Source organism: Hemiscyllium ocellatum, chromosome 13, assembly GCF_020745735.1.
Source record: "Hemiscyllium ocellatum isolate sHemOce1 chromosome 13, sHemOce1.pat.X.cur, whole genome shotgun sequence".
In the NCBI taxonomy this organism is placed as follows: Eukaryota; Metazoa; Chordata; class Chondrichthyes; order Orectolobiformes; family Hemiscylliidae; genus Hemiscyllium; species Hemiscyllium ocellatum.
In genome coordinates this window covers 39945137-39960612 of record NC_083413.1, presented here as the reverse complement: position 1 = coordinate 39960612, position 15476 = coordinate 39945137, and the positions used below count along the sequence as shown (strand labels likewise).

The window sequence follows — 15476 nt, the reverse complement described above, 5'->3', positions numbered from 1 at the left end:
TTATTTATCCTTTCGTGGTTTCTATGACCTTATCTCTCCCCTACTGTAAGGTACCCCTTCCACAAAATTTAAACTCTCCTGACAGTGCTAGTTAACTTTGGTCTGAAGGCATTCATCCTGTTCAGGGCAACCAAGCTTGTTCGCTTTCCTCTCACCCATTAACTGTTCTTAATACCCCAGAAATATGATGGCCTAAAAATTAAAACATATTTTATGGAAGAAAACACTTAATTTAACATAACCATGTTACAATGAACAGAAGTTTTGGTTGCAGTACTTTTAAAATCCACAAGAGGTCTGTGTTCATTACAGAGTTAGATTCTTAGATTAAACCATTTTAGAATTTTTCCAAGATTAATAAGAATTAAAATAGTATTTCTGATTCTGATTAACTAAAGAAGTTGGAATAAAAGGAGTAAGATAGACAGACCTGCACTTACTGATCTATATGGCAATACCATTGAAAAAAAGGTCTAACTTTGTGATTGTAACAACAGTAAATTGTCAATATGCATAATCATTTTTCCATGAAACTTGTAGCAGTTCCTGACACCGGACAAATGAAATAAAATGTGCAAATCCAAAAGCAATCACTGACACCCCGATTCTTCTCAAAATGCACAGCTGAATTTCTCACAGATGTAAACCTTAAGGAAACATTGGACTGACGCGAACATCCACTTCTTGTGCATTATTTTCACTGTATCCTTCAAAACGTTAAGCCTTTTTGAATAAGGTGCAACGGAGTTTCTAATGTTAAGCATTTCTGAATGACTTCAGTTGGTGTGAAATTATAACTTTATACTTGCAGAAGGTCAAATGTCTTCATTGATAAAACTTTAAAACTGTTTTTGATATTAAAAGTTTTTTTTATAAAGTCTATTTACGATATTCCACTTTTAAATATATTTCCTTATATACATCCCAATTTTTTTTTGAAAAATTTGAAAAGGAAAACTCTCCTTGTTACTCTCTGCTTCCTCCTGTGTGAGAAAATTTTTCACTGTGTTACTGTTTACCTACAGCTCCCACTGAAATGAAATTAAGATTTGGAAAAATTAAATTCCTAGCTTTGTGCTTGCAGGATCTGTATTAGCGATTTTCTTTAAAGTCATTTTGCTGTTGAATGCAAAATCGGTACTATAATTTGCATTATTCAAATACTTATTCAATTCTAAACAGGAAAATACAAGCTTAAACTGGGTTGCAACACATATTTAATACATTTGTTCATGTTCCATAAAAAATGGTGAATAGATAGAAATTGATAAATTGATTCAAGTTTCATGATATTCATGCTTCCCACTGAGGATAAATTAATCAGCTGTCATATTACTAAATTTAGAATCATAGAATTTCTACTATGGAAGCAGGCCATTTGGTCCATCGATTCCAGACAGAGCTCCAGAGAGCTCGCACCCAGACCTACCCTATCCCATAATGCTGAATTTCCCATGGCTCATCCACTTAGCCTGCACATCCCTGGACTCTATCAGCAATTGAACATAGCCAGTTCGCCTAACCTGCACATCTTTGGAGCATCCAGAAGAAATCCATAAAGACACAGGGAGAATGTGTAAATATTACATAGACAGTTGCCTGAGGTTGAAAGTGTACCTGGGTCCATGGCACTGTTATGCAGCAGTGCTAACCACTGAGCCACTGTGTCTCCCCCAATTTAGAAATACTCTACATCCTTTATCTTTTTTTGTAAAAAGTAACATGACAAATTCTTTCAAATCGAGCAATTTTTATTGTTTGGTTACACAGGTCCACAGTACGCAGAGTATTGCTGAAAATGAATCTTCCAGATCTTCAGGATCAACATTTACATCAAGAAAGTACGATTAATCTATTAACTGAGAAAGCAATTCTTTAAAATCATGTAATCGTTGCACTCATCACCTTGCAAAATAAATAATACCCTTGCTTAGCCTTTGACAGCTGCACAGAAGAGCAAATATTTGTGTCAGGGTGTAAAATTTTAAAGTGGGGGCATTGTCATTTTACACCTGAGTTATGGATTTCAGCTGATGAACATCACATATTGGTAGCGGCACACTGCACCTCCCAATAACTTGTGTTTTGCTTCAATACTTGTGACATGCTGAAAATAGAGATGGCCTTGTGTCACCCTAGGATAGGCCTTGGTACTTGCTGCTTGGAAAGGTGCCCAAAGTAAAACAAATGGATGTCAATTTTTGTGTACTTTTGACTCAAAGATTTGAAACTTAATGATCAGAGATTTTCTTCTAGTTCTATGCTGAGAATTTGAGGGAACAGGAACTTGTCTTGCAAACAAGCATTCATAGCACTCATTTAAAAAAAATGAAATCCAGTCATATCCATTCAATACATGGTCAAAAACTGCCAATAAATGTCACCAAACTGACATCAATGCAGATTTATCCTTAAATATACAAAACTCTGTAGTACAGAACTAAAGCAATGGATTGAAAAACAGTTAATACGCTAGACGCTACACGAAATAGCCAGAGATATCCCTATTTTAAACAGATTTCCTATTTTATGATAACACAGAAATTAAGCAGAAAAATATTGCAGTTACAACTGAATATTATTAAAGTATGAAACTTTAAATCACATTGTTTACTTACCTCAGTTAAGAAAGAGACAACTGCATTTACTAGTATTAAAAGGACCATTGTAAACCTCCAACTATAAGGAACACAAACCAGCTGTAAAGCAATACAAATTATTACATTTGATATTGCCATTAACCATTTCAATTTACTCTCAACTTATTTCTATTTAATCAAATACATTTTAGTTTTAATGATTTTGAAATGTTACTTCTAAATACATTATAATTAGACATTGCATATTAACTAAAGATGAGAGATTATAGTGCAGATGTACAACACATTTTCTCTTTGTTCAATACAAATTGCTAATGTTAGCATCAGCATTCATAAGTCACTATAACATGAAACTTTTTAAATTAATTCAATTTCCCTTGATGCTGAGATGCTCCATTTATAATGCAGATTTGACACAATGGGACATTTATACAGTTGCAATTAGTTAACTATGTAGATAACTGAAACAATTTTGCTTCATTAACTGAAACTATTCAAGATTTAGAATAATTGTCAAATTTCTTCTCAATCTTTTTTGGAAAGAGAACAATTCCAAATTCCCCAATATCTCAGTATAACTGAAGTTACTCATCCTTTGTGCCATTCTCATAAGTATTTCCTTAACCTCTTCTGATGCCTTGTCAACCTTTTGTAAAATATGATTCAACATAATTCAAAATAATATTCCAACTGAGGTCAAGGGTAAGCTGCTCACTGAAGCAAAGAGGTACTAAATAAGTACTTTGCTTCTGTCTTTACTAAATTAGAAAATGATGACAATGACCCAATTGAAAATATGGGTGTTGAGAAAATGATCAGTATATTGATAGATAGAGATGCTAAAAAAGCTGGCAGCACTCAAAAGTAGAGAAGTCACCAAGCCAAGCTAGAATATATCCAAGATTGCTGAGAAAGGTAAGGGAACAAATTGTGGAGCCATTGTTAGAAATTCTCCAGGCCTCTCTGAACACAGGATTAGTCTGGGGGACTACAGGATTATGAATGTGACACTGTTATTTAAAAAAAAGGCAAAAGTTAACCCAGGAAACTACAGATCTGTCAACTTGACATTGATAGTGGGAAAACTGATGGAGGGATAAGATCAATGTACACTTGGAGAAAAAAAAACTAATACTAAACAGTCAACATGGCTTTGTTAAGGGCAGGTCATGTCTTGACATATTTAATTGAGTTCTTTGATGAGGTGACATGGGCAGAGGATGACAGTAGTGCTGCAGATGATGTGTATTTTGAACTATCAGAAAGTATTTGATATGGTGCCACGTAGAAGGTTGGTTAGCAAATTAGAAATGTTTGGAATTGATGTATCCTTTGCAGCATAGATTAGAAGTTGGCTAAAGATAATAAACAGTGGGTAGGTATAGATGGGCATGTCTCAGATTGTGTTGCAAGTGGTTTTCCCCAGGGAGTGGTGTTGGGATACTTGTTTTTTCTAATTTATATAGACAATTTGGAGATGGGCGTTGAAGGCAAAATCTGAAATTTACAGATAATTCTAAGCTAGGGAGAACAGCAGATTGTAAGGAGGATGCTGAGCGACTTCAGAGGGACATGGGATGCTTAAATGGGAAGAAACTGGCAGATGAATTTCAACGTGGAGAAATATAAGGAAACGCATTAGTAGAAGAAAACATGGAGAGACAGCCTTAATAGTATAAATTTGGGGGAGGTACAGGAGCAAGGGGGCTCAGAGTTCAAGTGCATAATTCTCTGAAGGTGGCCAGGTCAGTTGAAATAGTTGTTAATGTGGCTTATAGGATCCTTGGGTTTATAATTAGAGGTTTATAATTAGAGGTATAGAGTACAAAAGGAAGGAAGTGTCATGAAGCAACACTTCTACAAATCATTGGTCAGACCACATTTGGAGAATTGTGTTCAGTTTGGGGCAACTTGCTTAAGGAAGGATGTTAGAGCCCGAGGGAGAATACAAAGGACATATACTAGAATAATACCAGGTATTTTAGATACAAGGAAAGATTAGAGAAATTGGACTTTACCCTTGGAGCAGAGATTAAGAAGTGAGTTTATTGAGGTGCAGTCCTTCAGCTCTCTGGCATCACCCACAAATATTGAGGAAAGTCTGAAAGATTATGGTGAGAACCTCTGTAATTTCTATTTAAACTTCCCTCAATAACTTGGAATGAACCCATCTGGATTATGTGGCTTTTTACTTTAATTACTGCCAACCTTTCACACGCCTTTGCTATTTTTGTCTTATTAAATTTCATTCTCGGGTTAGTTGTTAACAATGGTGATAGCTAGACAATATGTTGAAGGTGTTGGCACCCTGTATTCCCTATCTATGCCATGATGTTTAGATTGATTCTAATCTAAAAAGTGAGATAACGGAGTTTTACATGAATTCATGCAGTTTTTGAGTCCAGAGTTCTACACGAATGCATGCAGTTTTTGAGCAAAGTACTTGCCATTGGAGGGACCAGAAAAATCTTTATTATTGACACCACTGATATCAAGCACTTTACATCACAGGATTTTCAATGAAAATGTTGCCGAAAATAATGCTCAAAACACATCTTAAAATGATTATGTCAAGTTACTTTAAATAATAGTATTCTTTAAAACTCAGAATTTAAATTGATTCTTACCTGTAGAGCTTGATCAATCACATCAATTCGAAAAATCATTATGAAAAATATAAAGGTATAAAGAAGTACCAGTGTGACCACAAAAGGATCTGTTAGAACAACAAAAAGTACTTCATACAACAATTCTCATTTATATCGGACATGAAAGTAGCAAAGATCACAAGAATCTTTGCAGACGCATACAAAGGCAAAACTTGTCACTGCACCAAAGGAAACAGAACAAATAGCAGAAGGTTGGTCTTAAAGGAGAAAGAAACAGAAAAAGAGTTTTAGGGAGGGCCTTCCAGAGATTAAGAGGCCTAGAGGACTGAAAGTATGGTGTTCAATACTGGAGTGAAATAAGTGATTGAGCAAGAATTCACAACTGGAAGTAGTGAAGTCTTTGGAAGGTTCTGGGGCTGGAAGTGATTATAGAAATAGGGGCAAGGGAATGAATGAATTTAAAGACAAGTATGAAAAGAGGGGGCATTGAAGATATCGCAGTCGACAGCAAACAAATGCAGAAAGTGGGTGGCCCACAACTTCTCTGCATTGTCATCAAGTATATTAACTTTGCTACTGGTGAAGGGCTCTGGCCCGAAACGTCAAATTTCCTGTTCCTTGGATGCTGCCTGACCTGCTGTGCTTTAACCAGCAACACATTTTTAACTTTGCTACTGACAAAGCATCACTTTCACAACATCATCACGGCTCAAACTCAAATTCATGTCATGGAGTTGATCATTATACTGTAGAAAAGGCACTTGTCAGCCAGAAACTATGAATGAGCAAGATAGACAAGTGATGCAAAACAACAATATTTGTATGGATCATATATAAACTACAAAATACATATACTCATGTAACTGGTAATCTTTAAACTTCCTATTTTTGTATGGAATAACCTGTGCTATCAGTTCCAATAGAGGATGGCTACTCAAATACCTGTTCTGACTACTGAGTTAGTCTTGATTAATAAAATCTGGGTTTTGAGCCCATGACAGTCTTGCCAACAACTGCCTTATCTGCAACTGTGTAGTGACAGACTCAGACACTGCAGCACATGGCTATACTTGGTGTACTGACTAAAGTGATGTCAACTGATGAGAAAGGAAGCACTTTGTACTGACTTCTCAGTAATATGCTCCTTTTCATCACTATCCCATTCAACTTTCCTGCAGTTTGCTGCATGAGCACAGTCATGCTCAAGATGGACTCCTCCAACCTCTCTGCAATGATTCAGTGTGGTTGGAACACATACAATACACTAGAGTTTCTCTGCTGCTGTTTAAAAACATCCTGTTCATCAATGATTCGCCAGGTATATCATCTGTTCCAGCAGAGCAGAGATTGGAGAATGCTGCACCCTCTAATGAAGAGTCTCTCTGAAGTTTTTGAGTTTAAATTCTTCATAAATCCTGTGACCAAACAACCTCCAAGGACTGATCTCCTTGAGGAGTTGGTAACACTGGCCTGTACCAGTTCCTGCAGGATAAGTGGAGGTCTTGTAGAATATTGGGTAAAAAAAAGTCAGATCAGGTTAGGAATGTCTAAATCTACCATTATACCTGATCATATTTCACGCAGTGTTGACAAGAGGTCAATACAACCCTGTTTCAATTGCGTATTTATTGTATTTAACTGTAAGCATGTGACGGGCATTCACTGGTGTCTATAAAGTAACATAAATTGCAACTGCAGTTATTGACTTTGAAAATATGTGTTTGTAATCAAGAAAGTAAATGTTTCAAAAAATGTTTAAAGCTAGGCAACTGTTATGTCCTGCTGACATTCAATTGGCATTTTGGAATATAGTGCTAGGCACTGAATGCATGAGATATTGGTCACTTTCTATTTCTTATCTACAAGTTGCCCCTTGGCAACAGCATCAGAAAGGACAACCTTAGTCTTCACAAACTTCACATGTAGCTCTAACTCATTACTGCATCGTTCAATTCCTTCACAGGTGTTAAGTTGTGAAACAGTTTAGCCAACATCAGGTACTGATGATCAGAATTTCCTCCAATTAAACACTGGGAAGACTCATGTCATTGTCTTCAATTTCCCACTCCCAGTGTTCCCAGTTACCAAATCCATCTCTCTCACTATCACCATTCTGAGAATGAAACCTCCTATTTCCAGGTTTGTAACATCATCCAATGCCACTATTTTCATTTGCTGCTGAAACCCTAATTCATGCCTTCATTACCTATAGACCCAACTATTCTAACAAATTCTTGGCTTGTCTCTGACACTATAATCCCCCATGGGTGGCACAGATGTTTGATGGTTAGCGCTCTTGCCTCACAATTCCAAGGAACCAGGTTTGATTGCACCCCTGGGTGACCATTTGGGGACTTTGCAAGTTCTCTCTGTGTCTGTGTGGGGTTCCTCCAGGTACTCCGGTTTCCTCCCACAGTCCAAAGATGTGCAAGTTAGGTGGATTGTCCAAGCTAAATTTCCTATAATGTCCAGGGATATGCAGGCTAAGTGGAGTAGCAAGGGGAAAAAACAGGGTTACAGGGCTAGGGTAGGAAGTGGGTCCAGGTGGGATGCTCTCCTGAGGGTGAGAATAAACTTGATCGGCCTGCTTCCACACTGTATGGATTATATAATTCTATGAGTTGGCACACAAAACACTGCTGTTTTTCTCGAAATTTGCAGTAAGTTCCATTCTCCCACTCTTTGTTTCCGACCTATAATGGCTACATAGTCAAAATAATTTTGAAGCAACTTGGTTCTGAAATCCATGTCCTTATTTTCAAACCCCTGTAAGACCTCACCAATCTACTCCCATCTCCTCAAGCCCTAGAACCCTCTGAGATATCTGTACTTTTCCAATTCTGGCCTATTAATCATCTTTGATTTTAATTGCTCCAAACTACTGGCCATGCTTAAATTTCATAAGCTCCAAGTTCTGGAGCACTCACTCTATATATATCCAACTCACCTTCTCCCTTTGAAAAGCTCTTTAAAATCTCTCTTTGACTATGCTTTTGATCATCAAAACTAATTTCCTCCATCTGGAGCTGTGTCATTTTTGTTTTATTGTGCTCCTATAAAAAACACTTTGGAACACTTCATTAAGGGTCTATAGAAAAAGTTGTTTTAGCGATGTTAATTTAATGACAGCAGTTGATTTCATCCATGATGCTTTACTCACTTCTGACTAATATCAATGGAGCTCAGTTTCATGTAACACACAGAGAAAATAATCTCAAGATAGATCTTGTTATGATGATGATGAAAAAAATTAAATATTATAGAAAGACAAAATCACAAAATACATGTGATTTATCTGAATTTTTAGAGACTGAAACCACAAGGAGAAGGATATGGAAGATATAGACTGTAGGGAAATAGATGGTGACATCTTGCAAAATGAATGTCTTGAAATGGGTAAAGGTGGATAAATCCCCAGGACCTGATCAGGTGTACCCTATAACTCTGTGGGAAGCTAGGGAAGTGATTGCTGGGCCTCTTGCTGGCATATTTAGTATCATCGATAGTCACAGGTGAGGTGCCAGAAGACTGGAGGTTGGCTAACGTGGTGCCACTGTTTCAGAAGGGCAGAAAGGACAAGCCAGGGAACTACAAAACAGTGAGCCTGACGTCATGATGAGCAAGTTGTTGGAGGGAATCCTGAGGGACAGGATGTACATGTATTTAGAAAGGCAAGGACTGATTAGGGATAGTCAACATGGTTTTGTGCGTGGGAAATCTTGTCTCACAAACTTGATTGAGTTTTTTGAAGAAGTAACAAAGAGGTTTGATGAGGGCAGAGCAATGGATGTGATCTATATCGACTTCAGTAAGGCGTTCAACAAGGTTCCCCATGGGAGACTGATTAGCAAGATTAGATCTCACGGAATACAGGGAGAACTAGCCATTTGGATTCAGAACTGGCTCAGAGGTAGAAGACAAGAGGGTGGTGGTGGAGGGTTGTTTTTCAGACTGGAGGCCTGTGACCAGTGGAGTGCCACAAGGATCGGTGCTGGGTCCTCTACTTTTTGTCATTTACATAAATGATTTGGATGCGAGCATAAGAGGTACAGTTAGTAAGTTTGCAGATGACACCAAAATTGGAGGTGTAGTGGACAGCGAAGAGGGTTACCTCAGATTACAACAGGATTTTGACCAGATTGGCCAATGGGCTGAGAAGTGGCAGATGGAGTTTAATTCAGATAAATGCATTTTGGGAAAGCAAATCTTAGCAGGACTTATACACTTAATGGCAAGGTCCTAGGGAGTGTTGCTGAACAAAGAGACCTTGGAGTGCAGGCTCATAGCTCCTTGAAAGTGGAGTCGCAGGTAGATAGGATAGTGAAGAAGGCGTTTGGTATGCTTCCCTTTATTGGTCAGAGTATTGAGTACAGGAGTTGGGAGGTCATGTTGTGGCTGTACAGGAAATTGGTTAGGCCACTGTTGGAATATTGCGTGCATTTCTGGTCTCCTTCCTATCAGAAAGATGTTGTGAAACTTGAAAGGATTCAGAAAAGATTTACAAGGATGTTACAAGGGTTGGAGGATTTGAGCTATCGGGAGAGGTTGAACAGGCTGGGGCTGTTTTCCCTGGAGAGTTGGAGGCTGAGGGGTGACTTTATAGAGGTATACAAAATTATGAGGGGCATGCATAGAGTAAATAGGCAAAGTCTTTTCCTTGGGGTCGGGGAGTCCAGAACTAGAGGGCAGAGGTTTAGGGTGAGAGGGAAAGATATAAAAGAGACCTAAGGGACAACTTTTTCACACAGAGGGGAGTACGTGTATAGAATGAGCTGCCAGAGGAAGTGGTGGAGGCTGGTACAATTGCAACATTTAAGAGGCATTTGGATGGGTATATGAATAGGAAGGGTTTGGAGGGATATGGGCCGGGTACTGGCAGGTGGGCCGAGATTGGGTTGGGATATGTGGTAGGCATGGATGGGTTGGACCGAAGGGTCTGTTTCCATGCTGTACATCTCTATGACTCTATAACTGTACTTAGAAAAATCTAATACACGGTGAAAATAACACATAATAGCAAATTTCCACATAAGGAAGAATTCCAACAGAAAAATGTAGTGCTATTCTCTGGTCTCAGGTTTAATATAAATACTTTCTTGACTATCAGAAAGCACAGGAATTCTGCTGTGAATTTCACTCGGGGAAACACAAATCATGTAAATAAAATATACAATTAACTTACAGTTCTTGTAACTAGGTTGTCGAAATGGTTTTCCTTTAGAAAACACAATAGCCACAATGAGGTACTGAAAGCATGAAATAAAAAACACCGTAATATTTTCATAGTTCTTAATATTCTTTTCATCGTGAGGATACGTATCATTGTGCTCCAGTGTGAAGTTCAATTTTGACGAACTGCAGGCACTGAAATAAAACGATAACAAGTATATAACCTCTACAAAGCTTTTCAAAAAGAAATTAGTAATTCAGCGTAGTGTAATCCAAATAATTTATCAATATCCCAACTCTGACTTTGATCATTTCATCAAGATGACTTTTTTCAGAATAACAGAAAGATCAATGAAATAGTTTAATCCAGATTCCAAACTGTAATTCTTAATGTTATTATTTACAACATCAGACAGGAGTTGGTGATGGCTGAGTGGTATTATCACTAGACTATTAATCCAGAAACTCAGCTAATATTCTGGGGACCCAGGTTTGAACCTTGTCATGACAGAAGGTGGAATTTGAATCCAATTAAAAAATCTGGTTTCAAGAATCCACTGAATACCATGAAACCACTGTCAATTGTCAGAAAAACCAATTTCATTCACAAATATCATTCACAGAAGTAAATCTGTCATCCTCACCTGGTCTGGCCAACATGTGATTCCAGACCCACAGCAATGGGGTTGACTCTCACTTACCTCTGAAAAGGCTTAGCAAGCCATTCAGTTGTATCATTCGCTAGAATGTCTCAAAGAAATTAAACCGGAAGGATCACCTGACATCAATTTAGACATTGGGAAAAAAACCCATGGCAGAAACAGCCCTGTCAACCCTGCAAAGTACTCTTCACTAACATCTGGGGGCTCGCACCAAAGTTGGGAGAGGTGTCTCACAGACTAGTCAGAGACAAAAAAAAATGCAGATGCTTGAATCCAAAGTAGACAGACGGAGGCTGGTAGAATACAGCAAGCCAGGCAGCTGGAGAAGTCAAAATTTCGGGTGTAACCCTTCTTCAGGACTGGGGGTGGGTGTAGGGGGAGCTGCAGATAAAGGGGGTGGCAGAGGCATGGTGGTGAAGTGGGGATAGGTGAAGACAGATAGAGGGTACAACCTGATATGTCAATCGGAGAAGTGAATCCGATTGGTGGCAGGGAGGAGTGGAAGGGAGGTGTAGGGGCTGGGAAGACAGGTTATTTGAAACAGATTAGTTGAGCAACAGCCAGAGGTAGTTATACTCACGGAATCATACCTTACAGACGATGTCCCAGACCACTGTCACTATCCCTGGGTAATGTCCTGTCTCACCGGTAGGACAGACCCAACAGAGGCGGCAACACAGTGTGGTATACAGTCATGTGGGAGTCACTCTGAGTGTCTTCAACATTGACTCTGGACTCCATGAAATCTCATGGCTTCAGGTTAAACATGGTTAAGGAAACCTCCTGCTGATTACCATGTACCACCCTCCCTTGCTGATGAATCAGTACTCCTCCATCTTGAACAACATTTCGAAGAAGCATTGAAGATGGCAAGGGCACAAAATGTCCTTTGGGTGGAGGATTTCAATGTTCACCACCAAAAGTGGTTCGGCAGCAGTGTTACAAATCAAGCTGGTTGGGTCCTAAAGGACGTTGCTGCTAGACTGGGTCTGTGGCTGGTGGTGAAGAAATCAACAAGATGGAAAAACATACTTGACCTCAGCCTTACCAATCTCCCAGCTGCAGGTGCAACTGGCCAAGGTAGTACCCAAGGTAGTGACCACCACACAATCCTTGTCGAGACTAAATCCCACCTTCACATTGAAAATAACGACCATAATGTTTTGTGCATTATCACTATGCTAAATTGGACAGCCTTGGATCAGATCTAGCAACTCAAGACTGGACATCCATGAGGCACTGTCAGCCATCAAGGGCAGCAGAATTGTACTCCAACATAACCTGTAACCTTATGGCCCAGCATATCCTCCACTAAACCATTTCTATCAAGCCAGGGAATCAACCCTGGTTCAATGGAGAGTGTAGGAGGGCATGCCCGGAGCAGCACCAGGTATATTTGAAAATAAGGTGTCAACTTGGTGAAGCCACCAAATAGGACTATTTGTATACCAAACAGCAAGTGATAGAGCTAAGTGATCCCACAACCAATGGATCAAATCTAAGCTCTGCAGTGATACCATATCCAGTCATGAATGATAGTGGACAATTAAACAACGGACTGGAGAAGAATGCTCCACAAATATCCCCATCCTCAACAATGGAAGAGCCAAGAATATCAGTGCAAAAGAGAAAGCTTAAGCTTTCACAGCAACCTTCAGGCAGAAGTGCCAAGTGGATGATCCATCTCGGCCTCCCCCAGTGGCACCAGCATTACACATCCCAGTCTGCAGCCAATTCGATTCACTCCACAAGAAACAGCTGGAGACACTGGATACTGGAACAGCTACGGGCCTTGACAACATTCTGGCAATAGTACTGAAGACTTGTCCTCCATAACTTGCCACTCCTCTAGTCAAGCTGTTCAAGAACATTTACAACACTGGTATCAACCTGACAATGTAGAAAATTGCCCAAGTATGTCTTGTACATTAAAAGCAAGAACAAATCCAACCCAGCCAATTACTGCACTAACAGTCTCCTCTCGCTCATAAGTAAAGTGATGGAAGGTGTCACCAGTAGTTCTATCAAACAGCACATGATCAGCAAATAATCCGTTCAGTGATTCCCAGTTTGGGTAGCACTGGGATCACTCAGCTCCGGACCTCATTACAGTCTTGGACAAGAAAGGTGAATTCCAGAGGTAAGATGACAGTGACAGCCCTTGACATGAAGGCTACATTCAACTGAGCATGACATCAAGTAGCCCTAGCAAAACTGGAATCAATGGGCATCGGTGGTTACAGTCATACCTGACACATAGAAAGATGTTTGTGGTTGTTGGAGGTCAGGTATCTCAGCGCTAGGACATCTCTGCAGGAGTTCTTCAAAGTAGTGTCCTCAGACCAACCATCTTCAGCTGCTTCATCAATGACTTTCCCTCCATCACAATGTCAGAAGAGGGGATGTTCACCAATGATTTCACAATGTTCAGCACCATTTATGACTCCTCAAATTCTGAGATACTCAGATACTACAGATACTCAGATACTTTTGTGTTCAAATGTAACAAGATCTGGAGAATATCCAGGTTTGGGCTGATAAGTGGCAAGTGACATTTATGCCACACAAATGCCAGATTATGCCCATCATGAATAAAGGACAAATCTAATTGCTTCACCTTGGTATTCAACAGTGACATCATCACTGAATTCCTGACTATCAATATCCTGGTGGTTATCATTGACCAGAAACTCAACTGGACTCACCAGATAAACACTGGCTACAAAAGCAGGTCAGAAGTTAGGAATAGTGTGGCATGTAACTTACCTCCTGACTCCTCAAAGCCTGTCCAAGATCTACAAGGCACAAGTCAGGAGTGTGATGGAATACTCCCCACTTGCTTTGCCTTGATGAGTGCAACTCCAACAACACTCAAGAAGCTTGACACCATCCTAGACAAAGCAGCCTGCTTGATTGGCACCACATCCACAAGCATCCATTCCCTTTACCACCAATGCTCAGTAGTAGCAGCAGTATGTATTATCTACAAGATGCACTGTAGAAATTCACCAAAGATCCTCAGATATCACCTTCCAAACTCACAACAACTTCCATCTAGAAAGATAAGGGCAGCAGACATATGGGAACACTACCACCTTGAAGATCCCTTCCTAGCCACTCACCATCCTGATTTGGAAATGTATCGCCATTCCTTCACTGTTGCTGGCTAAAAATCCTGGAATTTCCTCCCTGGTAGTATTGTGGGTCAACCCATACCAGATGGACTGCAGCGGTTCAAGAAGGCAGCTCACCACCACGTTCTCAAGGGCAACTAGGAATGGGCAGTAAATGCTGGCCAACCAGCAATGCCCACATTCCACAAATGAATTTAAAAAAAACAGAAATACTTCAGGCCCAAATGATTATCTCAAGTGTTAAATTGTTCAAATGCAGTCAGTAGATAACTTTGGCAGCGAAATGACACAATCACAAAACCAGGTCATGAAATTTCCTCCCAAAAATAAATGAGCTTTAGTTTCCATCCCAAATTGCTATCCAATGATCCTTGCTGCAAATTTGTACATAGAGTCAGTCATAGTGATATACAGCACGGAAACAGACTCTTCGGTCCAACCTCGCCTTTGCCGACCAGATATCCCACCCCAATCAAGTCCCACCTGCCAGCACCCAGTGCAGATGTGCAAGCAACATTTAGACCATAATGACACAGGAGTGGAGCTGGAGCTGGACATGCTCCACTGCCAGTATGTCCTCCTTGAGGTGTGGGGCTCAAAATTGGACTCAATATTCTAAATAGGGCCTAACTAGAACTTTATAAAGTCACAGTAGCACATTGCTGCTTTTATATTCCAATCGTCTTGAGATAAATGACAACATTACATTTGCTTTCTTAATCACGGACTCAATCTGCAAGTCAACCTTTAGAGAATCTTGGACTAGCACTCTCAGATCCCTTTGTACTTTGGCTTTATGAATTTTCTCACCGTTTAGAAAATAGTCCATGCCTGTATTCTTCTTTGCAAAGAGCAAGACCTCGCATTTGCACACTTTGAAATTCATTAGCCATTTCCTGGACCACTCTCCTAAACTGTTTAAATCTTTCTGCAGCCTCCCCACCAGCTCAGTACTACTTGTCTGTCCGCCTAACTTTGCATCATCGGCAAACTTCGCCAGAATGCCTCCAATCCCTTCATCCAGATCACTAATATATAAAGTGAACAGCTGTGGCCCTAACAGTGAATGCCGTGGGACATCACTTGTCACTAGCTGCCATTATGAAAAATAACCTATTATCCCAACTCTCTGCCTTGGGAGAAGGTTGCCTTGGGATCTTTCAAGGACAGGGTCCTTGCTTTGCTTTGATGACAGCATGAAAACCTTGCTTTACAATCCAAGTTCATGCATGCGAAGTATGAGATGACTATTGTTGTATGAAACGTCATATCTGATTAGAACATTTCATTTTCACGAGGAAA

The 15476-nt window shown here is 39.7% G+C and overlaps 1 protein-coding gene across 1 annotated transcript in view; it reads right to left on the bottom strand.

The window, feature by feature from the left end:
* The window catches only part of atp13a3 (ATPase 13A3), a 174968-nt gene that overhangs the window by 6710 nt on the left and 152782 nt on the right, over window positions 1-15476 (bottom strand). Inside the window, exons 29-31 of the mRNA XM_060834125.1 lie at window positions 10392-10573; window positions 5228-5316; window positions 2619-2699 (exon numbers count right to left, since the gene is read on the bottom strand). Coding sequence (XP_060690108.1) covers window positions 2619-2699; window positions 5228-5316; window positions 10392-10573 — 352 coding nt within the window. The remainder of the gene's footprint in view (window positions 1-2618; window positions 2700-5227; window positions 5317-10391; window positions 10574-15476) is intronic.